This window comes from Larus michahellis, chromosome 7 (genome assembly GCF_964199755.1).
Source record: "Larus michahellis chromosome 7, bLarMic1.1, whole genome shotgun sequence".
In the NCBI taxonomy this organism is placed as follows: Eukaryota; Metazoa; Chordata; class Aves; order Charadriiformes; family Laridae; genus Larus; species Larus michahellis.
In genome coordinates this window covers 54645295-54672124 of record NC_133902.1, presented here as the reverse complement: position 1 = coordinate 54672124, position 26830 = coordinate 54645295, and the positions used below count along the sequence as shown (strand labels likewise).

Sequence of the window (26830 nt, the reverse complement as noted above, 5' to 3'; positions counted from 1 at the left end):
TTTTATTCAGCCAATGTCCCATTAAATACATTAACATTACTCTGCTTTTCTCATCAGTAGCCTTTATATTATGTGGGATGATGCCATAAATGGTTAGACACCTAGAAGGGAAAAAAAAAAAAAAATCTCTTATGAGTTTATCCTTCTATTTCACTTCTCAAGACTACATCATTAACATATTATGTGTCTGTTTATGGGTTGTTCTTGATTCTTGTAGTTGCCACTGAGCCACCAGCTTCATTCATCATTTTGTTTTTGTTACAGTACCTTTTAAAACATATAAAAATAACGTATTATTTTTATATGATACTCCTTAATCTCTTTTAGTAATAAGCTGTCGTGTTGCTCGCAGATGTTTGCCACCATTATTGTGTGAATTCTGAATCGTGTACTATTTCTGACGATGGGAGTGTCGAATGTGTCTGTCCGGTACGATTTGAAGGTCCAAAATGTGAAGTGGACAAGTGTGTCAGATGTCATGGGGGACACTGCATAATAACCAAGGACGGTAACGACGTAGTATGCAAGTAAGTGTGTGTTCAAATTTGTGTTCAAAATCATATATTTAATAATGATTTTATTGCATTATTGTTTAAATCTCTTATGCAGTGCCGAGCCTTGAACAGGTCACATCAGAACAGTCCCTTTGTGTGGCTCCTGCCTTTTCAAACCAACTTTTGGAGCACTCCTCACCACGGGGAGCATAATGTGTCAGGACCCTGAATGGGTCCTCGCTTGGAAAAATTGGAATATTTAATAAAATTAACAGTCGAGTTCTACCACACTGTTCAAATCTGTTCATTCTGCAGTATCTGTGACAGTGATAGAGACACATTGTATGCTAATGAAAGTGTATGTAGTAAGATGTGCTGCTATATTGATCAGTAATTATTTTCTAGAACAATAGTTTATTTTCATAAAAGGAAAGATTAAAAACATTTTGCGTAATAAGCTCACTGACTGTGCTAGCTTCTCAAAGTGGAAGCCTAGAATTCTTGCAATCAGTAGATCTGATACATATAATAAAATAAATATTTAATATGTAGATAATTATGAGGGAATTCACCAGATTTAATAAAATACTTATTGCTATTTGTAATTCTTTTTAACCGTGGCAGTTGCACTAATGGAAAGATTGCCTCCACCTGTCAGTTATGTGACGGCTACTGTTACAATGGTGGTACGTGTCAGCTGGACCCAGAGACAAATATTCCTGTCTGTCTGTGAGTATCCTGCATTAAAACCATTAAAATACCTGTGTGCCAACAAATAACAAAATTATTATGCACGTGCCTGTGTTTTTGATCTGTCTGGGATGTATAATGTGCTGGTTGCAGTCGTAACTTACAGTACTTTTTCTAGCAATTTCTGTAACCTAATACTTTGTCTACCTTTTTGTGATATTTGTATCGAAAAATATAACTTAAGATATATGTTGTGGATGCATATAGATACAAAGGTATATCTTTTGAGACTTCTAATAGTTTCAGGCCAGATCTAAAGCCCATTTAGGCATTTGTTCCAGAATGGAATCCGGAGGTACAGGATGGTTGCCTGCCCTCCTTCTCAAAGGTGGAGTAAGTCTTTTTTCCTACAAAGATGGTCAGAGGTGGGGCGGTACACGCCTGTAAGGAACCCGATGGCTAGAGAATAGGAAGAATAACGTATCATTTATATACGTTATGGGTCGAGGATATGCTTGTGTATCTCGCATTTCTTCCCCAACCTTCACACTGCCCACAGTAGCTTGGCCGTCCTGTGGTGAGATTGCTCTCTCCCTCCTGCACCACTGTTGAGAGAATCATTCAGGATGCTTTTCTTAAGCCCAGATATCAAATACCAAAGGAAAGGTGATTCTGTAGTCTAGACAATGAAGAACTGTCTTAACAGGTAGAAAAGCCTACGTTTCTAGTCCTTTCTTGAGAGCTATGGTGTATCTTCTCTTTCAGCTGCTATAAAATACAGAAATAGTCATTGTAGAAAGAAATTAATTTCTTTCCTGCTCTCAGTTACACTGAGCTACCTAGTCATACTCCGGGTTTTTTTTTACGTTTGCCTAATAAATGATCCGATCTTTTCTGCACTGCAGAAAGGCTTCATTGTGGCTAGTCTTCCACTTCTCAGGACAATCTGGAGTCAAAGTATCCTCCAAGAACATATGAGGTGTTGGAAGAGAGGATTGGACTCGAGTGTCTCATTTCCAGGGTGACATAAGTAATTTATTGTCCCAAGGGATCTGGCATTACAATGTTGTAAATACAGATCCAGCCATCCCTTCATTTTGTTGATGCGTATGAGGTGGGTGATCTCAAAAGAGAGTGCTGGTTGTGTTCGGACTCCCATGGGAGTTACGAAGGGAAATGCCTAGATTTTGTAGTCTGACCAGTGTGAGACACGGACCCACTGCTCCTCCCTGGGAGACCTCAAGCACTTCGGAACGTGCAAAGGGGCAAAACTGTAGTTGGCGCACTACTGAAGAGAAGTTCTCAATAGATGTTTGCAGTTTAGGGGTTAGAAACAGAGGAATGCAGTTCTGCATGGTAGTCCTTATTCAGCTGAAAATGCTTTAAGTGCCTATGTCTCTTGTTCTTTTTATTTTGATCCAGCCCTTTTTACCTGTTATTTTTACCTCCTTAAATGTCTTCAGTTGAGGTCTAGAGAGACTCATAAATCTCAGCAAAAGGAGAATATCACAGCTATAATATGTAAAGCCCAAATATGATGACTAAGTCTGGTGATTCATTTGCTTAAACACTTATAATGGCTATTTTGGAAGCTTGTGATTTTTCCTTTCTTTTTCCTTATAAAACTGGCTTCTTCCTTTTCAATTTCATATGGAACACCATAGCATCTCAAGGGAAAAAAAAAAGTTTCCTGCCTTAATTTGTGTAGGGATTTACAATACATAAATGCTGCAGCATATGCCAACAGTGTTAACAATGCTAAAAAAATGGTCATGAATATTTTAAAGGCCATTGCAATCTGGATCAATCAATACAAAGGTATAGTACATTTGACAAGAATACTTCGTTAAGAATGTTAGATTCCTGAACCCGTCAGTTAGCGTAGGCTCATTGTTTTAAAAGTGTTTGATCAACGCCCATGAGCAAACTTTTTGGTGTAGTCGGATTGGACCTTCCATGAAAAGCGAGTTTTAATTTTGTTATCTGTGGGTGTGTGCCTGTGTATGTGTGCGTGTCTTGCCATCATGATATATAATGCCTTTAAAATCTGTTCAGCAAAAGGCAGAATATTTATATAGGTCTATTTTACTGAAATTCTGCAGATGCTCTGTGGGGTTTAAAAGTCAGCGCTGTGACCAGAAAGTGAACCCTTGTGATTACTACTGTCAGAATGAGGGAATTTGCACTTTAACCGCGTTTAATGAACCGAGATGCAAGTAGGTTTAACCTTCCACTTAATGCCGCACATTCTGTGACATCATTTCAGGCCACAGTTCATTGGTTCAAGTCATGCACATTCACATACATTTCACAATATATACTTAATCTGGGGGCTCGTTTCTGTAATACACACTTACCCTTCGATAGTTGTGCTGGTGAGTGTATTTAAACATACTTTTGGAGTACCTGTATCATTGGAAGAAGAAATAAAAAACTTTATTTTTAATAAGTGAATTGAAAATATTGAAAATGCCAGTTGGCTTTAAATGTTCACATTTTGAGGTATTTTACCGAGTTAATCCCACATAGCAAAAAGATTGGCAAACAGGGGCGTTGCTCAGGTTCTGTAGTCCAAACCTGACGTCCTGTGTCTCATCTGCACAGGGAAAGGAACAGAAGAACTATTTAGGTACCACTTCAGGAGTTGAGATTGTATTCATAAGTCTCATTGTTAACTTTGTAGAAATAATGGTGTTAAATAGAAGCTGCTAAACAAAAATACGTGAGCTACATCATAACTTCGGTTTCTCCTGTGATAAAAAAAAAAAATGTATAAACCAGATGCATTTGTATACTGTATTTCTCTGAAGGATTTTATGTCTATTTCTTAAAGAGAACATTTTAATCCTCATCAGGGAAAGAAACAACTTTAGTCTTTGAAAATGCTGTAAGGCATTTTCAAAGAGAGATATGAAATACCAGTTTCATCGACAGAGCTTTACTCAACAGTTGTGATGCAAAAGTCAGAAGTGAAATCATAAGCCAAAGACCTAGACTTGGGATAAAGTCTGCAACTTGAACAGCTTTAATCTTATCTCATCTAACTGTCTGGTTTATGAAAACATAATACGCTGTGGGGATGTGATGCGGTTGTCTGGTGGGTAGCAATGACAGTGACTAGGTATGGTGAATTATCGTCTAATGTTTTTGAAAAATATGATCACAATTCCTTTGTCAGCGTTCTCAAGCAATGAAACTCTATGAGTTGAGCTATCACCAGTCCATTGGAAACCAGATTAGTGTTCTGACTGCCACTTCTTAAACTTCGAGGAGTATGGAGCGGGTCTGTTGAACAGCATTTGTATGGGACGTTGTTCCTTGCAACAGTTTGTATCTCTGTGGATCATACTTGGGTTTTCAGAATAATGCAGCCCTAAGAGCAACTTGTTGCTCCCTGTAAGGTCGTGTATTGCAAGTACCTTTCCTCCTTTTCCTCTAAAATGCTCTCAAGAAGGTAACAGTGCAAAATTTCTTGTGGCACATTCTGATAGGTAAAACAGTCTAAAAATAAGGTATTGAGAATCTCTTCTGAATTTTACATACTCTCACAATTCTTAGGAATATTTTAACCATTTAAACTGTAAAATGTGGTGTTTTTTAAAATCTAATGATGGATTTTTACAGAAAAAATATGTAAAATAATTTTGTGGAGTTTTTTTAACATGAAATCTCATAGCCAATAAGGGTTAATTTCTGTTTCAGCTGGAGTCAAAACTAACATATACTGGCAGTAGGATTTTAGACAAATTAATTGAATTAGGGACATCCTCAGTAGCATTGATATTTATTTTTGTGGCATTGCCTGTTCTCATGATCTTTTGATCTCATTTAACTATATTTACTGTCAAAATGAGAAAAAGTATTAAAACCAAAGATTTTAAATCATGTTTGAATCTCTTACTTAGTCTTTGAATTGATAACATGAATTTTAACCTCTCAGAGCTTCTGTGTGAGGCCAGATGCTGACAACGGCAAGAATTCAGGCTAGCAACAAAAGGCCTCATAGGATCTACAGGCCCAGCAATCCTTTCTTCCCACTTTTCTAACTGTGCAGTTGAAAGAAGCGTGGAGACAGATTGCTAGAACAGGAACTATACTGAAAAGCTGTGCTGCCAAACCCTTCTTCCAGATAAATGAAGAATTTATTTTTCCATACGATACACTGTCCAGGACATGCATTGGTCAAAGGCTGGACTCATCTATAGAAAGTCATGAAACAGGCTTCAGAAATCCAAAGAAATGCGTTAGCTTTCTAGGACAAAGTGGGACTCTTCCTTTCTTTCTGAAATATATAATTATGGAAAAGTGGAAAAGAAAGGCTAAAAGAAGACAGAACAAAAAAGAAAAGCTGGGCTTGTGCAAAAGTGGTATTAGTCTCCATTTTCTTCCTTCCAAAAAGTGACACGCTGATACCCAAAGGACTATTTTGTTGATGAAAGCTGTGGGTCCTCCCTTTGGGAAGGTTGTGTTCCACAGAAAGGACGAGGAGCAAATTGCCACATTTTGAACATAGTGATTTGAGCCAGCAGTGTGCCCAGGTGGCCAAGAAGGCCAACAGCATTCTGGCTTGTATCAGGAATAGCGTGGCCAGCAGGAGCAGGGAAGTGATGGTGCCTCTATACTGGGCACTGGTGAGGCCTCACCTCGAGTACTGTGTTCAGTTCTGGGCCCCTCTGTACAAGAGGGACATTGAAGTGCTGGAGCGGGTCCAGAGGAGCGCGACCAGGCTGGTGAGGGGTCTGGAGACCAGGTCATATGAGGAGAGGCTGAGGGAGCTGGGCATGTTTAGCTTGGAGAAGAGGAGGCTGAGGGGAGACCTCATTGCCCTCCACAACTCCCTGAAAGGAGGTTGGAGAGAGGTGGGTGTTGGCCTCTTCTCCCAAGTGAATAATGACAGGACCAGAGGAAATGGTCTGAAGTTGCGGCAGGGGAGGTTTAGATTAGATATCAGGAAGAATTACTTTACTGAAAGAGTGGTCAGGCACTGGAACAGCCTGCCCAGGGAGGGGGTTGAGTCACCATCCCTGGAGGTATTTAAGAAGTGTCTGGATGTGGAGTTTCAGGGCATGCTCTGAAGGGCAGAGATTGTAGGTTGTTTGGTTGGACTCGATGATCTTAAGGGTCCTTTCCAACCATGAAGATTCTGTGATTCTGTGATTAACTTATTTTGTTTACTTATTATTTATTCTTACTATTCTGCTTTTATTAGGCACTTGTGCTATACAGTAGAGATAATAATCCAAGCTCAAGGAAAAAAAAAAAAGGCAGTAAAGCACAGCAGTAATACAATGAATTTTTGTGGAACTGAACTATCCTTTTGCTTTCAACTTGGCAGGGTATTTAAATATAGTTTTGGAAATTATTTTTTTTATTAAATGTATGTGTCCTGGTTTCAGCTGGGATAGAATCACAGAATCACAGATAGGGGTTCTGTGATTCTGTAGAGTTAATTTTCTTCCTAGTAGCTGTTATAGGCCTGTGGTTTGGACTTAGTATGAAAATAATGTTGATAAGGAAAGGCGGAAAGGGGGAAATGAGGAAGAAAAGAAGGGGGTAGAGAAAGGTTAAATTCAAGTTTCTCTTCAGTGTGGGGAAGGATTTCAGGTGAATTGGTAATCAGAAGTTAAAGTTTAAGTGAAACTTTAGTAGGTAATTCCCTTCACATTCAGAATATAAGAAGAGATAGAATTAGTGTTCCTGTTGTCTCTTTAGACTGATTGCTGGGTTAGTACGGCCGTGGCTGTCTGTGTCTAGGAATTGTTAAGAGAATCTTCTAAATTGTTTCTTTCTTTACAAAGCCAAGGTGGCTTAGAGGAAGAGCAGCAAATAGTTGTTTGATGGAGTGGAAGACAGTTACAGTGATAGAGGGGAAGAAGCGTAACTCCATATGTCTCAGTTCTCCTTGCCAGCCTCAGTTCAAGCTCCAGTTGCTCCCAATATCTTGTGTTTTTCTGGCATCAAATTAGTTCTTAACTGGAGCTTGTTTATAGTTATATCAACCTGATACAGGCAAGTAGAGAACATCATGAAGGAATGAAGTAATCCCCTGCTTCACGAGAGTCATTGTGTCAGGGAAGAGGAGTCTCAAAGATTTTCTCTGTAAGTTCTGCTCCGTTGTTAGGGAAATGGCTTATCCCTCCAACCTTCGTGTGTGGCCGTGCTATGTATGACATCTGTCTCTGAGAGACACTTATCTAAGGGCTAAGGTTTTTCTTAACCGGTCTCTAATTCATGGCTGGCTGATTTTTAGAAGAAATAGGAAATGTCTGGGTTTATTGTCATTCAGCAGGAACTCCTCTCTCTCTCTCGCAGCCAGATCAGTTGAGAATGCAAACTTTATACCTAATCAAGCCCTTATTATCATTCAGTAAAGACAATAGAGAATAAGATTTATCTGTTCTAAAGGGCAATCTTAAAGCCATAATTATAAGGAGAACTATAAGACTGCAAGAACATACTCTCCTCTTACCAACCTGGACTGTTAGGGTACGTTTTTATTTTATCTTCCTACCCGAAGGTTTTTTTAAACTTGAATGCACTAAATATTAGGTGCACGTTGGAAATAGAAGTCCTGATGTTCACCTAAGCAATTTAGGAATGAATTAAGGCCTTGCTGTGGCTGCATGTATGCCACCAAAAAGGGAAGTTTTTGTGAAGTTAATCTCCAGTTTCAATGAATGCTCTGTCAGGTTTTAAAAGGTACAGAATATACTGTGTTTTTTCTTTGGATATAATGTCCTGCATAATCTAGATTATTAATTCTTAGCATTATTTTTATGCATATGAAGAACATTCTTCCCTTCCCCCACCCCCATTATTGTCCTTCTAGCTTAATAACGAAGATTGCGAGAGAATTTAATACAGAATGTTAAAACTTGAGGTACTGACCTTTTCTGAAAAAGGTACCACGGAGGGTGTCTTTTAAAGAAGTGTTATCTTACATGCAGTTACTGTCTTTTTGGCATTCACGTACAAAGTTTTTTAAGGATATCTTTAGCACTAGTCACTGGTAGTTTGGGGGGCTGTGATGTGTATAATGTTAGAAACATATGAGAGATGTCTGAATTGCTCCAGTAACTTCACAGATCCGTTGAAAACAGAATAAAAAGGAGATCAGATTCAGACGTGAAATAAGAAATGCTTTTTCTGTTTTTGTTTTTGTTTTGTTTTTTTTTTTTCACAAACTGTCAGTTCCATCTGTTTCATCAGTGTGTCTTCTATTTTAATGATTACCTTTATTTGCCTCTCTGTTTCCTTCTCACTAATAATCTAACTGCATATACATTCATGCAGGAGAAGCAAGGTTTAGAGAGAGATTACACCTTGTCTGGTACCAATGACGAGAGTGGGGAAAAATTAAACCTTTCAAGTACACAATTTGGTCACAGGCTGTTACATGTTTCTTTAGTACAGAATATTGCCCTCTCTCACCTGTGTTTCTTTTATACCTTAACTGTAACAACAGGTTGCTATAATTCCATTTCTTTATTTGCATTACTATTAGTATTTGAATCTGCATATAATGTGGTCTATTCTATTATTATTATTAGCATGTGCAAATGAATGTGATCAAATCATAACCCCCTTATACTAGGCATTCTAAAAATATAATGAAGGATAGTTTCTGTTATAAGTTTACAATCAAAACCAGTAGAAGATATAAATCATATTGATGCCTATCTAAAGCCAACTAAATTTAAAGAGAACTTTAAGTCCTCTAATGAGCTTTGGAGCAATGCTGCATGACTCTGGCTGAGGACTTTAAGGTGAAGATTATATTATGCTGGCTAATTAAGAGGACAGTAATTTAGTCGTCCTTAGGTTACTTCCTGCATTAGAAGTGTGTGCAATTCTGCGTGTCTGCAGTTTGTAACCTCTGTTTCCTAGGTGTCCTCAGAAACAGAGAAAGTCAGAGGACAATGCAGAGCATTGAACTAGTTGCCTGTGGCTAGATGGGTCGACTGTTCGGAGGGCTTCAAGTTGTGTGTGTTGTACTTCTACATTAGAACCAACATCAGTTCTTCTATAATGAAGAATAAGTCATCCTGGATAGTTTAATTGCTCGCAGTAAGCAGATGCATGATTTTGAGAGCAAATTAGATAGATAAATCATTGGTCTTTCAGCTTAATTAAAAGGCACATACCATACAGGAGCTTGAATGACAGCACGAGTTTGGCAACAGAGGAAACTGAAAAGTGAAGGGTGAAGAAATAACAAATTACTTTGTTTCTAAACTGAGAATTTTGGTGGAGTAATAGGTTAAAGACAACAGCAAACAAACGGGCAGAGAACAAGTTTTGGAATTGCTTAAAAGTGATAACAAGAAGCTTGAACTTGGAAGTGGAGACATGGATAAATTACAAAAATAATTCCTGCAGGACTGACATAAACAGAAGATGTGTCTTTGCCAGCTTTATGTCCAGTAGGCTGCAGAGAGACACTGTGTGTGGGCACACGTGTGTGTGTGTGTTTGTGATGGAAATCAGAAAGAAAAGAGTGCATTCCTCTTGATGGAGGAACTTCCCTCCAGCTCGTATTCCTGTGATGTTGCATCTTCCTCCGGACGTTCCTTTCGCCTTGAAAAATCTTCAAATAGGAACAGGTTTCATGTATGTCTTGTATAAATGCTCTAAGTACGTGCAAGTTTGGAAGTAAATTTAAAACTCATAACTATGGCAAACGTCGGTTCCAAAAAAAAAATAGGTTAAGGTACATCCATAGTCCGGTTGCGGACAAGAAAGAGACTGTACCATGCACTCCCCTGACCGGCACTTTCTGAAGGTTGAGTAGAAAAAGCCACTGCAGCATAGAACAATTGCAGCATTGAGAAGAGCGCCTGAGAGTAGAAGGTAGTTGTAACCGTGACAGACAGTATAAGTCAGAGAACAGGAAAATTTTATCAAGTATCTTGCAATAAGTGTTTTCCATATGATTTCCTGGGGTATATTTAATGAGCTCCCCAATTACGATAGGTATTTTACAGTATTACGCTAGTTCTTTGAGAATTTTCAACTGAAAATACCTTTGTTGCAGATGTCTTGAAGTTGAAACACAATCAGCAGGTTACAACTATATTATAGAAGATCTTTCATTCAGTTTGTATAGCAAACTAGTATTAGGTCAAGAATTAAATACAAACAGATGTTTGAAGAGCGGTTGTCAAAGGAAGAAATGAGAAGACCTTCTAAAAGAGGAGTATGTCTGTTTTTCACTGAACGTTTACTAGCTAGGCTGTAACGCAGATATCCTTTGTCCATGAGTTTAAAATTGTTTGGATAAAACTTGCGCGGTAGCTGCTGCTGTACATCACTGCTTACTTCGCCTCTGTGAGGAGGCAAAAATGTGGTTTGTCATATACCTATTGATCCAGTCATTTCTCATTCTTTTTTTTTTTTTTTTTACCATTTCAATCTCTTCTTTTCCTTTTGCTTTGTTGCTCAGTGTAATTTCAGCTACAGTCATAGTCATCTAGATATGCTTAATTTTTATATATTTACTCTATGTTAATAGTAATACTTGCGTAGCATACGTACGGTAGACATGTTGCTAAAAGCACGGTGTTTAATGACCCTCAATTACTTCTTTTTCTTACCTTGGAATGATAGAGGCTGAGTTGTGTATGAAGGCTTGTTCCTTTGCAGTCAACACCGTGCAGCAGCTGTGAATGATGATTTGTGTATAGTAATGCCATGCACAAATTAACATTCACGTTTAAAGTCACATTTTATTTTTTCATGTATGTTGTTACTAAATTTAAGATTCTTTGGGTTCCTCAAAAGTAAGTTTCTGCTGTTTTGCCTGCTTATGGATTATATAATTTTCCTATTCTTAATTTATTGGATTGTAAGGTAACTTGTATTTCATTTTCAAGTAACATGGTGAAGTTTCTGTCCCTTGGCTTCTACATTGAATTCCTTCACTTTGTTTTCCTTATAAAAATACCAAGTGATGCTTATTAGAAAAAAAATACTAAAATGTGGTCTGTTCATGTATAAAATAATTATGGAAAATTATTATTTGAAAATAATTAAGCCATACAATATAGGAGAAGGTACAGTATGTGCTATTGATCAAAGTTTTGGGTGGCTTTTTTGGTCTTTCATTAATATTAAAGTTCTTGGTAACTTTGAGGCTTTATCTTTGGGTATAACTCTATACTGTCAGCTCCCTGTATGAAGTATTGCTAAATTTAGTGTAAGGAATAGTTTAGTGATTTGGTTTAGTGCAAGGATTTCGTCATCCTATGTCATCCTACAGAGTCTGGGGGAAAAAGGGGACTATTTTTATTTCCATATTTGAGTGCAATTTAATACAGATAGTAAATAACTATAATCCAGATGTTCTCTTCTCTCGTCTTACAAATGGTTTTAATATTAATGATAAGATGCATTCCAGTGAAATTTTAATGTAAGTGTTCTTAAAGTAATGAGGCTGGATACTTTCTTTAGGATGTTTTATTATACGTGCCTATCTATGCCAATGTAAAAAGAAAAGCAAAGTTAGAAAATGACTTTGTATAATGAAGAAATATCATTTATAGGTAAGAAACACTTTCAATTCCCCTTCCACCTCTGTTTTGTAATGACTGTTTCACAGATTCTGTTACACATCTAGACTAATCTTTCAATGCTGCTTTTGTCGGTTTTTTTGTTACATGCTGGTATATTGAGTTGGAAAGCAGTTGTCTACAAAAGCGCTTTTAGCTGCATATTAAGCCTGCTATATTATATTTTTATGACAATGCCTGTGGCACCAAAAAATATGGAAAAAAAAAAAGAGGAACAAAATAGAAAAAAATTACACACTGCCACCAAATTAGCCTTTTTACTAGGTTGTTCTGTTTGTTCAGACATTTCATAGTCAAATGGTTCCTTTTGGTCAAGTGCCCATATAATTGAGTTTAGAGTGTTTCAGTGCACTGACCTGTAAGGGTTATACAAAAATAGAGGAGAAAGACATTTTCTCTCATGAATAGATTCGGTAACAGCAGAGTGATCAATCTCTGAAATGTGAACATCTTAGTTCTAACTATTCCTCATTACAAGCGGGACACTTGTATAATTTCAACCGGTATAATTTCAGTTTAAAGTTTTTTAAAACATCTCTCCTGTAATACTCTTTCCTCGAAATAGACAAATCCTGTAGCGCAGGCATGCTGCATCTCAGAATGCATATCCCAAGCAGCCATCTCTTTCTAAATGCAGAGCTAAATTGTAACACAGAGAGCTGTAGCATATTTTTATGAATGACCTTGGCAGCAGACTGGGTACAGCCTTTATTTATTACGTTCCCTTTCAGTTTTTATATTGGCGTTCTCTCTGATATTGTTGCTCTTTGACCTGTTTGCCGATTCTGTTGGGAACTGGAGATTTCACCTTAAGACGTTCACTGTCGTGCCTTGCGCCACTCAACTGACTCCAGCCTGTCCTTCGCTGTCGGGCTCCCCATCTGTTTCCATCTGTATTTGTTTATGTGTATCTCAGATTAGACGTTATCACTGTTCTTTCTTCACAGTTCTTGATGATATGAAAGTCTTCAACGAAACCACTGGCTTTATGCAGTTCTGCTTTGTTAATGCCTTTCTGTTTGTCCGTACTTCAAATGTCCTCTCTCTGACCACACAGCTATTGGCAATGCTACAGAACAAAAGCTCCTGGCACCAAACGATTTGAAGGAGGTACAAAGAACCGTGCTTCAAATTGAACCAGAAGTCAGTTCCCGTGCTGGGCACTGAGCAGTCTGAGTTTAAGGGTCTTAATATCAGAAAATGTTATGATTAAGAACAATTTCTATCTACCATATCTGAAGACAATTGAAACTGGTTAAGACCTGCTCATTTCCCTTGTTCCGACAAGAACAGTTGTCCATGTCCCAACCCCATCATTATTCACGTGCCTGCTCATGGCTAATTTTCTGTGTCAAATTCCCTTGCAGACAACATACCTTTCCCCTGGGCTTTATTTTTTTTTTCTATTCTGTCTGCCCAAGACAAGTCTTTAGGAGCCTGCTGAACCGTAAAAGGGCAATCATTTTACCTCTGAGCATAGAAGGAAATGACTGCCATCCTGTCAGCGTCAGTCCCTTTGGACTTTATTGGAGACAGCAAGCATTTGGAAAAAATGAAAACGAAGTGGTGACTAGCTATCGTGTTTTTATGAGACTTTTATCAAATGCCTCAGAAGTGTTTCAGTATTGCTGACTTTTACAATTAAAATGCCAAGATAAGTAAAGAACTGCTAATATTCTTACCTTAATTCGTTTCTGTGTTTACTACATATATAGCTGTAGGATTTCTGTCTTCACCAGCTGTTGTGGTGTCATATCTGCTGTAAGATTCTGAAGAGCATAATTGTACATTATACACAATTTTTTCATAAGCTTATACTTGCATGCTTCATAGTGATTCTTTTGCTAGTCTCGCTATCTTACATACTTTAAACTCCCTTAAGACAGATTTATAATAATGATTCCCTTATACAGCAGAAGCATTCGAAACCTTCAATATAAGGATTTAGGTACAAAGTTAAGATATGTCTAACTCTCAAAGAAATATTTCTCTTTCAATCGTGTAGTACTAAATGAAAATTGCCTCTCATAACAAGCTTTAATCACAGGAGCTGAATCCCCAGCAGCAATGATGCAAAACTTCCAGTAAGAAATACAAAGACTTTATTATTATACAAAGACTGTAAAAAAAAAAATGGAACAGATCCGTGTTCTAAAAGATGAAAATCATGTGTTCCAAAAGATGAAAATCATGTGTTCCATGTGACTTAGAGTGTGCTAAAATGGTGCTAAGCAGTAGGGGAAATGTCAGTTGGGTTCAGTTTAAAAAAATATTTTTGTGAACCATAATGTGTGTAATTAATTAGTAATTGGGCGGTTCCTTTGCAGTGAGGAAATTTAAGTGTGTATTTACCATGTTTATTTAAGTAAACAAATTTATTTCTGTAAACATGAAGAACTTCTAAATTATAGTGCAGTTTATCTATTGTGTGAAAAATTTTGAATCAGCTATCAATTAATAAGCATGTTTTTAAAGACCATCTGTGCCTTATCTCTGTAGAGTTCGAGTTAAGCACCTTCATAACATATCCTACCAGAAAGGAAATTAGTTCCCAGAAAAAAAGTTGAAACTTAATATGAAACCCAGTAAAGAGATTTATCTGAACGTTGGATTGTGCTGGAATAGGTTTAGGAGCAAAGAGAGAAACTACCCATTCCGCTGCAGTGAGCTGCAAAGACCAAGAGTCAAAGAGTCAAAACCACCACCAGCAGAGCTGGCTGGGGCTCTCCTGGAAGAATTCCACAGTTTTTGCCTGGAATATTTTGTACCTTTCCAAACCTTTTTATATTCTAGAACAATGTCAGTTATTAAGCATGTCCGCTTCTAAACTTTGCAATTTGTTAAATCCTTAGAAAGGCATCAGGTAACAGTAGTTCTTAGAACTGCGTGGAAGGTAATGCTCTATTGCATTTTCCTAAAGATAACCCACATTGAAATTCATAAATAATTCAAAAACACTTAGAAAAAATATGATTCATTGCACAATATGCAACAGAGGCAGATGAAAAGTGACTATTTCCTGCTGTTTCCACAAGGAGAGTTTGAGGTTCTGTGGTAAACTTAATTATATTTACAGCAGGATGAATAAGCAATTGAATTTCATTCAGGTACTTGTTTCCACTTTTTGATGGATTCGCTGAGTCTGCACACATGGACTCCTTGTGTTTGCTTGCATGCATGGAGAGCATTCTGAATCCCAATTGAAGAAATATTTGCATATTGATATTCACACAAGGAAATTACAGCAGAATAGCGTTGTGCTCATCCAGGCACCTGGCTCATGAGGCGTATGTTCTGAACATCAACAGCTTTCAGGGCCCTCTGAAGCCAGTAGATCCTCGTGTTCCTTCAGGACAGCTCTTTATGCTTGCTTACACATACACATATATATATTTCTACAAATACATATCTAGTTATATAGTTCAAATTAAAAAAAAAAAAGATAAAGCCATTAAATTGTGGAATTTCCAGGAAAACGTTTGAATCTGAAAGCAAAGAAAAGGAGAACTTCAGTTAATTTGTGAATATTCGTCAAAGATAGGTCTTTGTTCAAGTAAATTGTTACAACCAGGTCTGTAAGAACTATTCTGTGGTAAACTTCGCATTATCCAGAGCAATGGGGGACAGCAGAACTGGGGAAGGGGCCAATTGGTGTGGATACTGCAGGTCGCTGGACGCGTGTAACAGTTTATGTCCAGTCAGATGCTTTGTGCGATACGGACGTGGCTGTTAGAGCTTCTAGGTGAAAGCTGACCCTAAACCAACATGGTGCAAATAAAGTGCCTTAGCAAATAAGCCCTGCTGGGCTGAGTTGGCTTGGCGTGGATCCACCTCAAGTTTTCCTTCGTTATTGCACTGTAGGCAGTAGTTGGTTTAATGGGATGCTAATATACCGTTGATTATGCCTGTTTTGTTATTCAAGAATTCTGGAAGAGGACTCTGGAATGAAGATTGTAATGATAATAACAGGAGCTGAAGATACAGAGGTGTAGTTTTAAACTAAAAACCTAGTCAGAATGTTGTAAGTGCCATGACGGAGTACTGCTGACTCCTTCCACAAAGCTTATGCTTTATTTTGGAGAATCACTGTTGTCATTCGCATAGCTCTTGAGAAGATGCTGGTGGTCACTTTGGTAGGTTAGTGTGTTAACAGCTGACATCTATTAATTTTACCATCTTAATTGGCTCCTTTTAGATGTTCAGCCAACTGGTCAGGCACACAGTGTGAGAGGCCAGCTCCCAAAAGCAGCAAGTCTGACAATATCAGTACAAGTAAGTACTTCAAATAACTGCTATCACTTGTCAAATTTGGCTCAGTTTAGAAATTTTAACCTGGTGATATTTTAGAATGTTATGAAACGTGCTGGGTACTTGTATTAAAAAATAAAATGAAATAAAATGTAGCTATCTCTTGGCTTTTTGATTGACATTTGGTGTTTCCTGAGATGGTTCGGATACAAGCCATGTGCTGTACATTCACTGCTTCAAGGGCTAGCCTACGCTTTTCCTAAAGAAAGTGTATCAAGTGGCAGGTGCTTGGTGCAATCACTGCTGTGCAGAGAACTGGTATGAGACCTCTGACCATTTAAGTCCTACTGAAAGCATCAAAGATAGAGTTGTAAGTAGTGCATAACTTTTGCATTGGCTGTCTGCAGAGGTTTGAATTTTACCTACTGTGAAAATCATCCTGGAAGTAAGAATAGCTCCTGTTGTATTTTATTTTTTTTAAACATGTCTGTAAGCATAAAAGGATGGTATTGCTACGCTATTGGCAGTTTAAACTGGACAAGGTTCCCTGCGGTGCATTGAGTATGCTGATGGTACCCTGCTGTACATCTCTCCGTCACATTTAACCCAACCGGAGCAGTAAAACGGAGCCCACTATTCAGGTCAGCTTGAAGCTTAGATGAAATCTTCCTAGCGATCCAGACAAGTGAAATAACGCTTCAAGCTGGAAACAGGCAGAAAAGCAGCCAGAACCTAGATCAGTATTTCTCGTTGAGAGAATACCTGCTACGATGTAGGAAACGGGTGTCCACCTTGTGCCTGCTGCTAGACCCCACGTGGCACCACGGTCACCAGATGGCAATTCGTACCTGGTGGGCTGGTTTTCAGTATTATTTTTTTTAATGTTTACCTACCAAGACAAAATGAAACCTTTTATTTATTTTTTTTTCCTTCCTAAGTAGAAGATCCAGTTGTTTATCAAATGTCGTCTTAAAATAGCATTGTTGTAATGTCCTTTATATGTGGAATCTTCATAAGCTGAAGTGAACTCAGGACGCTTCAAGTATTTATTCACTAGTACTTCATTTCAGGCCTCTGACATCCTGACTTGGCTTTCAGTAAGCCTTCGGGCAGAATTCAGTTCTTTGTTTACACTGTTTATTGTGGAGCAGAGACTGCCAACAGCCTTTTTTTTTTTTTTTTTTTTAGTTAATCAATAAATTTAACAATTTTCAATCAGTGAAACAACCAGCAATATTTTTGTTTTCCACCACTTAAGGATTGTCATATTAAAGGAAACGCACAACATTCCACATTGGCTTTATACTGGAGTCCTGTAGTTTATAAAGGCCATTTTTTTATAACATAAAAATTATTTGTTGCATGTATTTCTTTATTGCCAGGTACGTACATGAAAGCCAAGAAATTATTAGAAAGGTACAATTCCTGACCTTAATTTTGCAGGTAGTCTCATTTCAGTGAAGTTACCCACCAAAATAATGTTAAGCCCATTTTCTTCCCTGTTCCCTCCTCCTTTAGCATCGCTGTCTGATCTGTGCACTGTTTTTCTGCTACATTAAGCATTATTGTAGTTTCCTTGATTGCCTATATCAACATAACAAAATTATTGGCTCTCAAGTGCCATGCAGTAAAACGCAGGAATGCACCAACCATCTAGAAATGAATATTGCTTACTACTTTTCATTTTCCCCCAAATACGAGTTATAAATACATATAAATGCTAATAATGGAATCCTTCAATCAGAGCCATGCCTACTGGATATTTTAAATGAACAGTTGCGTGTCTTAAATAAACTACTGAGGATGATGGGGGCAGTTAAAGTCAGTGGCCGTGCCTCTCCAGTCCAAATAGTTCAGCAGTTCCACGCTCCCTCATACTGCAAATGGACGTCTCTCCCTCACGTTTAACCCAACCGGAGCACTAAAACGAAGCCCGCTATTCAGGTCAGCCTGAAGCTTAGATGAAATCTTACTCCTTCATCACTGCAAATGAGGGCAGGGAATTAGTCCAAAGTACATTGGTATCCGGAAAGAGGAAGGTCCTGATCTGTTGATAAAAGTACTTGCGTGTACACCATTAACTGTAATGATATTATTTTTTTTTATTGATCCACATTAAAATCTCAAATCAGTGAAGCTCATCACATGAAATTCCATCTGTTGGTGAGGGAAATTATTCTTTTTAAATGAATTTAACTGTTTTACAGCTGTGAAGAAATTATTAGGTGTAGCTGTGAGTATTCAATGATGCTTCCTTTTCCTGTTTTAGGAAGCATCGCTATCATCGTTCCTCTTGTTTTACTGGTGACTTTGATCACTACTCTGGTAATTGGACTATTTCTTTGCAAAAGGAAACGAAGGTAAGTAATTTTATATTGGTGTACGAAGTAAAAAAGTAAATCTTTAAAGTATGTGCATCTTTTTGATATAAAACATTCACTTTATATATGTTTGAGAAGATATTAAAAAAACCCACTATAAACAACCCAAAACCTCTTTCTGGGTGCAGTGAGTTAGTTACGTTCTGCTTCTTGCTGGAGTAATCATGTCGATTATTTATACTTATATTCCACCTACACTAGTAAAGAAAATGTAGTTCTTTTCTTATCCAGTTTGCTCAATCCTGCCAAGGCCATATAAATGTTAATAATTTTATCCAGAGACTTAGTAAACAGAATTAATGTATTTCATTGGAACCATGTAATTAATAGTGTTTATGGCTATACTTTCAGATAGAGCCTGTGCAGAATTTCCAGTTTCTAGTTACAGTTAAATTCATTTACGCTGATTAGTTCAATTTTATGTAAGATATAGTGAAGATGGAAAGAGTGATCTTTCCATGAGTAGATGAGTGATCTCATCTACCGTAGAGTCCTAAGCCGTGTCATCATTGCTGTATTTCTTTAGTTCCTTGCATAGGAAGCCAAATTCCAGCATTAAACAGTGAATCTTTGGTTCTCTTGAATTTAGCTGCCTTCGAGCTGACAGTGAATTTAGGGAGTGTAGTAGAGAGTTTGACTTTGGCCATTTCTCCCAAGGCCGTGGTGGGTGGCAGGGGAAGTAAGGGTGTTTCTGCTGTATGCAGACAACTGAGAGCTGCCACCTTTCTCGTGTTCAGATTTAACAAGGAAAGATTCCAAATAATAAGGATATGGCCAACTGGGGAAGACCTGGACTATTTCAGTCCTCTAGAATAAAAGAATCTTTTAAGGTACTATCATCTAGCATCATGCATAACACCCCCCCTGCAAACTGTGGTGCTAAGTAGTAAGCATTAATTTTTAAATCCTTTTTGAAAAGCCAACAAGATAAATACATTCCCTGACCATACTGTTAGTAACGTTGACCCTGCCAGGCTCCGTGGATGTCACCACGTGTTTATGTACCTAAAGACCAAATGTAGTGATAGCCAAATCCCAAAAACCAGTTGCTGGTCTGTAAATCTTTTCAGTGGAGCAAGTTCTTGAGAATAACTTGTTAAATAATAGAGCTTCAGTAGAGAAACAGAGCTAACCTCAATAAAGAACTTTTTTGCCTTAAAATTATATTTGAAAATGTATTTTAGCTTGGGGTTTTTTTTATCTCTTCAAAGACTGTCAAGTATTAAATTAGGTATAGGTGTTCAGCACTTGTACGCTACAGATAAGTGCTTATTTTAGGAAATGTTTTTTCTCTGCCATTTCTGAAAAACACAGATCTTTTAGTATCCTGGATTTCAGACACTGACTGCATCTTTCTCAACCAAACAAAAGGACTTTACTACTATTATCCTGAGTGTGACCTCCCTATTATTCCCTTGTAATTCTAGAGAACATATTGCATTGGGAAAAATTACCCTCTTGAGGTTATTTCAATTGCTCAGGCTAAAATCACCTCCTTACCTAAAAGAAATGAATCCAGCCACTAAAACAATTCAACTCAATAGCTTACCTTTACTGATACCCAACTCAAGGTTAAAAATAAGACTCTATCTTTTATTAAAGTTTGGAAAAATTCAAGTTGAACTTCAGCTTTCCAGTAACCACTGGCAGGGAATGCAAACTGGAACTATGAGAAGTTCATACATTTTCAATGCATCGTAATGAAACCATTTGCTTGTCTTCAGATTACAACTGACTTTGGGCAACTGATTTCAAACGGGAGTGAAATGAATGAGCAAGGGAACATGACTCCTGTTCGCTCCATCTTCATTACTGCAGGGAATCTGCAATGAATTTGCAAGGCTCTCCTTGGGAAGCGAGGCAAATCTGGAAACAGTAGGGGAAGTCAGGGTTATAGACAACGGCTGAGCACTTTGTATGAATTCTTACCGCTACAGCCAAACTGAGAAAAAGAACAAAAGCTACTTCCAGCTTATGTGAGATCTACACACGAACTCAGATTGCACTTGGTTTGAAAAATGGAAGGATTTTCTGATTGTCTCTGCAGGAAACACTTTTTCATCCTGTTGGTATTAATGATTAAAGAGAAGTAAAATAAAATTTGTAGTATTAGAGGATGAAGCATCCAAGACGTTACTTGTCAAGTCACTGGCTTCTTTTTTGTGTGTGTTTTTATGTATTATAGGACAAAAACTATCAGAAGACAACCTATTATAAATGGAGGAATCAATGTAGAAATTGGCAATCCGTCATACAACATGTATGAGGTGGGCCATGATCACGGTGAAGGTGGTCTTTTAGCCTCAGATTTTACTGTAAATGCAGAAAAGGTAATTTTTTTTCTTTTTCTAATGTCAAAATCACTACCTGTTTTGTCCTACAAAGGTTTTGACTTTAAACGTACTTAATAGAAACAAAAAATAATGACATTTAGATTTAGCAATATAAAGGCAAGCTAGATTTCATTAGCATAAACTTCATGTATATATTAACAGTTGTTTTGCAGTCTGATGCTTGCTGATGGACAGTATTCCTAGTGCTTGCGTTTTACCAAAACAGAGTTAGAACTAAACTACAAAATGAGGCTTTTTTTCATAGACATATCTGCTTAAGTTGCCAAATTGTAACCTATCTTTTTAGTCTAGTTGCAAAAACTGAATGGAAATACATTGTCGTACAGTCTACCTTTTGAAGTGTGAAAGAGTGTATTTATATACGAAAACTTATTTCATATATGAAAACTTCCAAAAGCCTAAAGAATTCAGAGTCCTGGCTGGATAGATAGATTAAATGTTTACACAAAGCTAGTAAGTATTATCATTTTCTTGTAAAAGATGCTGTCACTTCTGCGGCACCACTCTTCAGTGATTGAACTCCCTGAGTGATGTGACATGGGATGAACCGGGTAATGCTGCGATATCTTTCCTAGAGCTCTGTAATCAGACATACACCAAAGGGCAGCCATCATTCTGTGGCATTTCTGACAAAGCAATAACCGGATTACTGTTAGCTCTAGGAATGACATCGCTGAATCACACAGTCAGTGTGCTGAATACAAGAGGTAAGCTGAAAATGGAGTTGCTCGCCGGAGGAAGGGTAACTGAGCCAACGCTTATTGTGAAGTCTGCCTCTAATCCTTAATGGAAAATGACTTTAAAATGCTGAATTTTATTCTTATTGAATACAAGAATTTTTCACGCTGAGGAATACCTGTAAGTAGATATATATTTTTTTTAACTGTAGGTCACTCTAAAACAATGTTTTTAATCAGTGCACTGTTTATTTAACAGTGTTGGTAAGTACACGTGGAAGATGCTCTGTTAGCACAGAAACTAAAATTTTCTGTTTATACAGGCCAGATACATAGGGGGAGGGCCCACTGCATTCAAGCTTCCCCACACAGCTCCATCAATCTACCTAAACTCTGACTTGAAAGGACCACTATCAACAGGGGTGAGAAATGATGATTCAAATCCATTTCATTCCACCACAGCCCCTTTCTAAAGAAAGTTTGTCTGTCATTTCAGAATAGAGGCATTTTCTGTTTGGTTTTAATTTTGTTTTTCTTCTTTTAATGGCAAGAAGAATGACAGTAAATAATACATTTTCTATTTGGAACAAAGGGTTCCTCTCTGCATACAGAATTTCATCTGTACCTTTCATTGTAACATGATCTAAAACTGCAAACGTGTCGTTGCAAAGGAGTGCAAAACCAGTAGACAATGTGATGCTTTTCCATAGCATTATATGAGTTTAGCGTAGCATTCACAGCCATGTATCTTCATATATTTGCAGTTTATGCGTAATTACAGGCATTTAGTGAAGTTTTTCAAACTGAAGGAAGTTCCGAAATAAATGAAAACAAGTACTATTACTTTAGAGGAATTTGATACACACTAAAATGAACAATTTCCGTTAATATTTGCCATGCAATTACTGATTGTTCAGCTTTCAGTCAATTTTTATCGTAAAATAGTTACTTTTAATACATCAGAATTTGACTCCAATTTAGCATGATGTTTGCAAACATTGAAATTTAAAATGTTAAAAGGGGACATCAATATGACATTCATTTTCATGTGCCTCAGTATATATATATTCATCTTTTGTGCCATTGGTGTTCTTGCATGATTGCAACATGTGGTATTTGGAAGCTTAACAATTTATATAGGGTATATTTCTGATGGAGGGCAAAGCCATGGGTGAATAAAGCTAGGCTATATGCCCATCTCTAACATTAACTCTTTCTGTTATTCAAGTCACTCCAGGTACTTTCTGTACCTCGCTGTACTGCATCGTGCTATCAGTACCCACTCAAAGTGGTATCATGAGACAGAGCCTACTATTATATATAATTTTAATAACTCCATAAGGCGCTCTATAGATGCCAAGTGTCTCTGTTCTGTTGTGGTTGTCGTTCTTAATAATGATTGTCAATGAAATAAAAAGCCCAGTCAATTGAGATAAAACTATTCTGTTTGCCTAAATTTCTCATTATAATGATTGTGACAAATGTAAAGATCTCTAATTCAATGGGGACAGACGGCTATAACTGAGAGTTTGCTCTCAGAAATTGCTACAGCAGTTGATTGCGTATTTATGTGCCATTAATATAGAAAAGTAGCCGCTTCTTTCTTTTTTTTTTTTTAAATAAATGTGACTCACTTTTTTCTGCCTTCATTCCATGAAAGTGTGAAACACCAAGCAATCACTTTGTCATCTGTAATAAATGGAATAGGCAGCTTTTAAGTAACTAAATGAGTAGCCGCCGCCGCTAGCCAGCCTAAGGAATATCTGAATCCTGGGTTCAGAAATGGTACGGACCAACAGGGAAAGGAAGAACGAAGATTCTAGGCATCTTTTATTCCTTGTTACCCTGGGTGTATTTGCAAGTCAAGAAAACCTACCCATTTCTGGTTTGGGTAATTTAAAGTTTAGCTACTTCTTAAGCACACCAAACAAATTAATTTACCTCTTTTATAGCTTATTGGTGTTCCACTCGGTTTGTGTGTAAGCAAAGCTGTGCTGTTTTGTTAGTTCCAAGGAAGGGGAATATTTTGCACCGTACGGTACCCTTCCCAGTTATTATAGGTAAAAAGCTGAACGTCTAGTTGGATAGCAAAGGTCTTCTGGGAGACAGTAACGGCACAAAGTATAAGGGCATTGTTGGAGATGTTTACATGATAAAACGTGGCTAGCGCGTTCTCCTTAGCATGAGTGAGTTTTCACCCATGTTATACATCGCGCTCTGCTGTCAGACTCAGGAGATTTCTCATATATTGAAGGGCTTTGCAGAATTAAAAATGGACTTGGCCTATACTGACATACCACTCATTTCAGTGGAGTTTTTTATTACAGTCCAAACTGCCAAAACTGTTGAGAAAATACTTCTCAATCTGTAACTACTATGATATATTAAGAGTTATGCTGGTTTATTTTTAAAGTTTAATTTACATTACGGAAGTATTGAATTTTTGGTCAAATCATGTTGTATATTTGGGCCACAGAATTCGAAAACATGGTCAGCTATTGATGGGATGCTGATGTCTTAGAACAGGTAATACATGGAAACTGTTGGTTGCAGTTTTCTACTGTTAAACTTGTCACATGGTCTCACAGTGCACCTTCTCTATAAACTTCTTCATATCTATTCTGAAATCTTCCAGTGTGATAAGGTGGACAAGTCAACTTCAGAGACATTTTTCAAGTTTTTTTTTAATTTTTATTATTTTTGTCATTGTTTTTACTGTTTTAATATCATAGCTGCATGTCATGTCATGTCATTGATTATTTCATGAGCATGTCTCATCCTGAATTTAATTTTTAACTAAATAATTAACTCATCAGGTTTGAAGAAGTCCAGGTTCTTAAATATGTCCAATTATATTTTATGTGTACTTGTTCTTGCTTTAACAAAACCATTTCCATTTCCATAAATGTTCGTTTTGGTTTAATCCGACTGATCTAATGTATGTTTAATTTCTCTGCAGACAACAAATTACGCCAATCCAGTATATGCAAAGTTATACATGGATGGACAAAACTGTCGAAACTCCTTAGCAAGTGTTGATGAAAGAAGAGAACTCCTTCCAAAGAAAATAGATATTGGGATAAGGGAGACTGTGGCATAATCTGCTGTAACCTTTTATACTCTGTATAAATGTATAAAATATAAGGATTACTTTTCTATGTACCAACAGTATTATAATTGTTTTGGCATCAGCATTACCTCTGTTTTTTGTTTGGTTGATTGTTTTCTGGGTTTTTCTTTTGCTGATGACTTTTGACTGACCATTTGTAAGGTATTTTTATGAAAAAGAAACTGCACTACGGTACAATTTACAACAATGCTGCTGAAATAACACACCTTTAAATTTGTTAAAATTGCAAACAACATATTCGTTTGTAGCGTGAAAATGAGCAATCTATTTTCTATGAACTTTTTTGGTTCTACTTAATCAATGAAGATGGTATCTGCACTTTTTCATTATGTAGTCTGGAAGCTGTAGTACAGTGTGTAATTTTGTTTATTTTAAATGGTGAAAGAATGATTGAATGGTCTACTCTCTTCTTTGTGCCCATTAGAATTTCTCTTCGGATCCTGATAAAGCTAGATAACTTTTCACAAACAAACATAACTTGCTTTTAAATTAGCTTTAGGTTGCCAAGAAGTAAGCAAGACTATAGAAATGAAACATCTAATGATCTGCATGAACACAATGATTATGTTTCAGAAATTCAGTGACTGTACATGATATACTAAACATATATACCATGTAAACAAGCTTTGTATTTATTAAAACCTTATAGAACATAGTAAAGATATATTCTTGGAAGCTGAAACCTTACTTGCTGTGGGACAAAGCATATGAACTCCAACAGTCCTGTAGGACAGTAGCCACCCTAGAGCACAAGAGGGCATTGCCTACACATGCATTATATGTTTATTCACTTAATCACATGCATTACTTAAGGATTAATAATTCCCCAACACATACCAAGCAGTAGGGAAAAAAAAAAAACCAAACCCAACCCCCAAACCTTAAGCACACAGAGATGATCACAGCATTCAATTTTGACAATCACAAAAAGAGTCATACCTGTTTAGAGACATAAAAGAATACAAAACGCAGCAGTTTCTTTAAATGAATATAAACTGTGATGTTGCTGAGGTAAAACAGAATCAAATTGCATATTAGTGAAACCTTACCTGAGCCTGAGTTTCAGTAGTCTGGGTTAAATATCAAAATCCAATTATCGAAAGTGAAAAGCATCAGTATCGGTTTCCAGCACTTGCTCTGACCTGGTCTGCTTTCTGTTGTTGCTAAGAGGAAAAAATCTGACTCACCTTTTTTAATTTTGATGGAAATAAAGAATACAATTTCTTTCAGGTTTGAACTGAATCGAAATATTTTATACATAACTTTAAAGGCACAAAAGACTTATTCACACATATACTGTGGAGGACTCTTCCTTCCTCTGCTAGACATGACTGACTTTTAGCTATCATAATATATTAACCTAACAGATTAAATATGTTTGTGGTTGCTCTTTATTCCCTTTGTACAAGCATTACAAAAATAACTGCTGTTTTATAAAAGATTTTTGTTGTACTATTGTGCATGCATACTACCTATTTCTAAACTTTGCCATATTGGGGCCTTTATAAAACTCTTGATTTATGTAATACTAGTGCAATTTTGCTTGAACAATGTTATGCATATCATAAACTTTTTCAGGTTCTTGTTTAAGTACATTTTTTTAAATTGAACAGTATTTTTCATTTTGGTTATAATAGTCATTTTGCCTATGTTTCTACAATGAAGTGTTAAATACTTTATAAAAAAATTGTTGACTGATTTATTTAAATGAAAATCTACATACTTAATTCAGTGTGTTGACTAATTTTTAAATTTAACTTATGAAACGAAAGCTAAAGAGCGATTCGAAGGGAAAGAATATTACTTTGTACAAACCGCTAAATTCCTGTTCTTAATGACAATTTTTGCTTTTGATACAACTTCTATTTCAGTGTTTTTGCAGCTCTGCACATGTTTGGATAACTTAGGTGTATAGCTGTATATTATGTCAATAGAATTTTAAAACGATTTTATTTTCTATAAAAGTACTCTATTAAATAGTTTCATACCATACAGCTATGATTCCACAGGTTCTGCCTTTATTCCGCTGACATCATCAGAGATGGATTTGGCCCTCAATTTTTGCATAATTACAGTTGTTACGAGGTGTAAGTAGTTGGTCTTTTCAGAAACATTACTGTTTGTTTTCTGGCAGATAATTTCATATCTTTGATAGTTGGGTAGAAGTAAATTGTAACTAGTGAGTATACAAACAACATGAGTTTGAAATCATGAAAACTTATATGGACCTGATGAAATCTATTTATTGTCATGTCTCACATTCCTTTCAGTGAGACATTTTTATTTAC

The 26830-nt window shown here is 36.9% G+C and overlaps 1 protein-coding gene across 11 annotated transcripts in view; it reads left to right on the top strand.

Annotated features, from left to right (window-relative positions):
* Nucleotides 1-26531, top strand: part of LRP1B (LDL receptor related protein 1B) — a 743839-nt gene extending 717308 nt beyond the window's left edge. For 5 of the 11 annotated variants that reach the window (XM_074595859.1, XM_074595855.1, XM_074595854.1 and 2 more), the window contains 8 exons: nt 353-527; nt 1119-1223; nt 3287-3400; nt 15948-16024; nt 18270-18360; nt 20567-20711; nt 21736-21834; nt 24372-26478. In XM_074595859.1, the coding sequence (XP_074451960.1) occupies nt 353-527; nt 1119-1223; nt 3287-3400; nt 15948-16024; nt 18270-18360; nt 20567-20711; nt 21736-21834; nt 24372-24512 (947 nt within the window). In that variant the 3' untranslated portion in view covers nt 24513-26478. Of the gene's footprint in view, nt 1-352; nt 528-1118; nt 1224-3286; nt 3401-15947; nt 16025-18269; nt 18361-20566; nt 20712-21735; nt 21835-23888; nt 23939-24371 lie in introns of all 11 variants that reach the window. The other 6 variants (XM_074595861.1, XM_074595858.1, XM_074595856.1 and 3 more) reach the window with 5 other exon arrangements.
* Nucleotides 26532-26830: the final 299 nt, after the last annotated feature.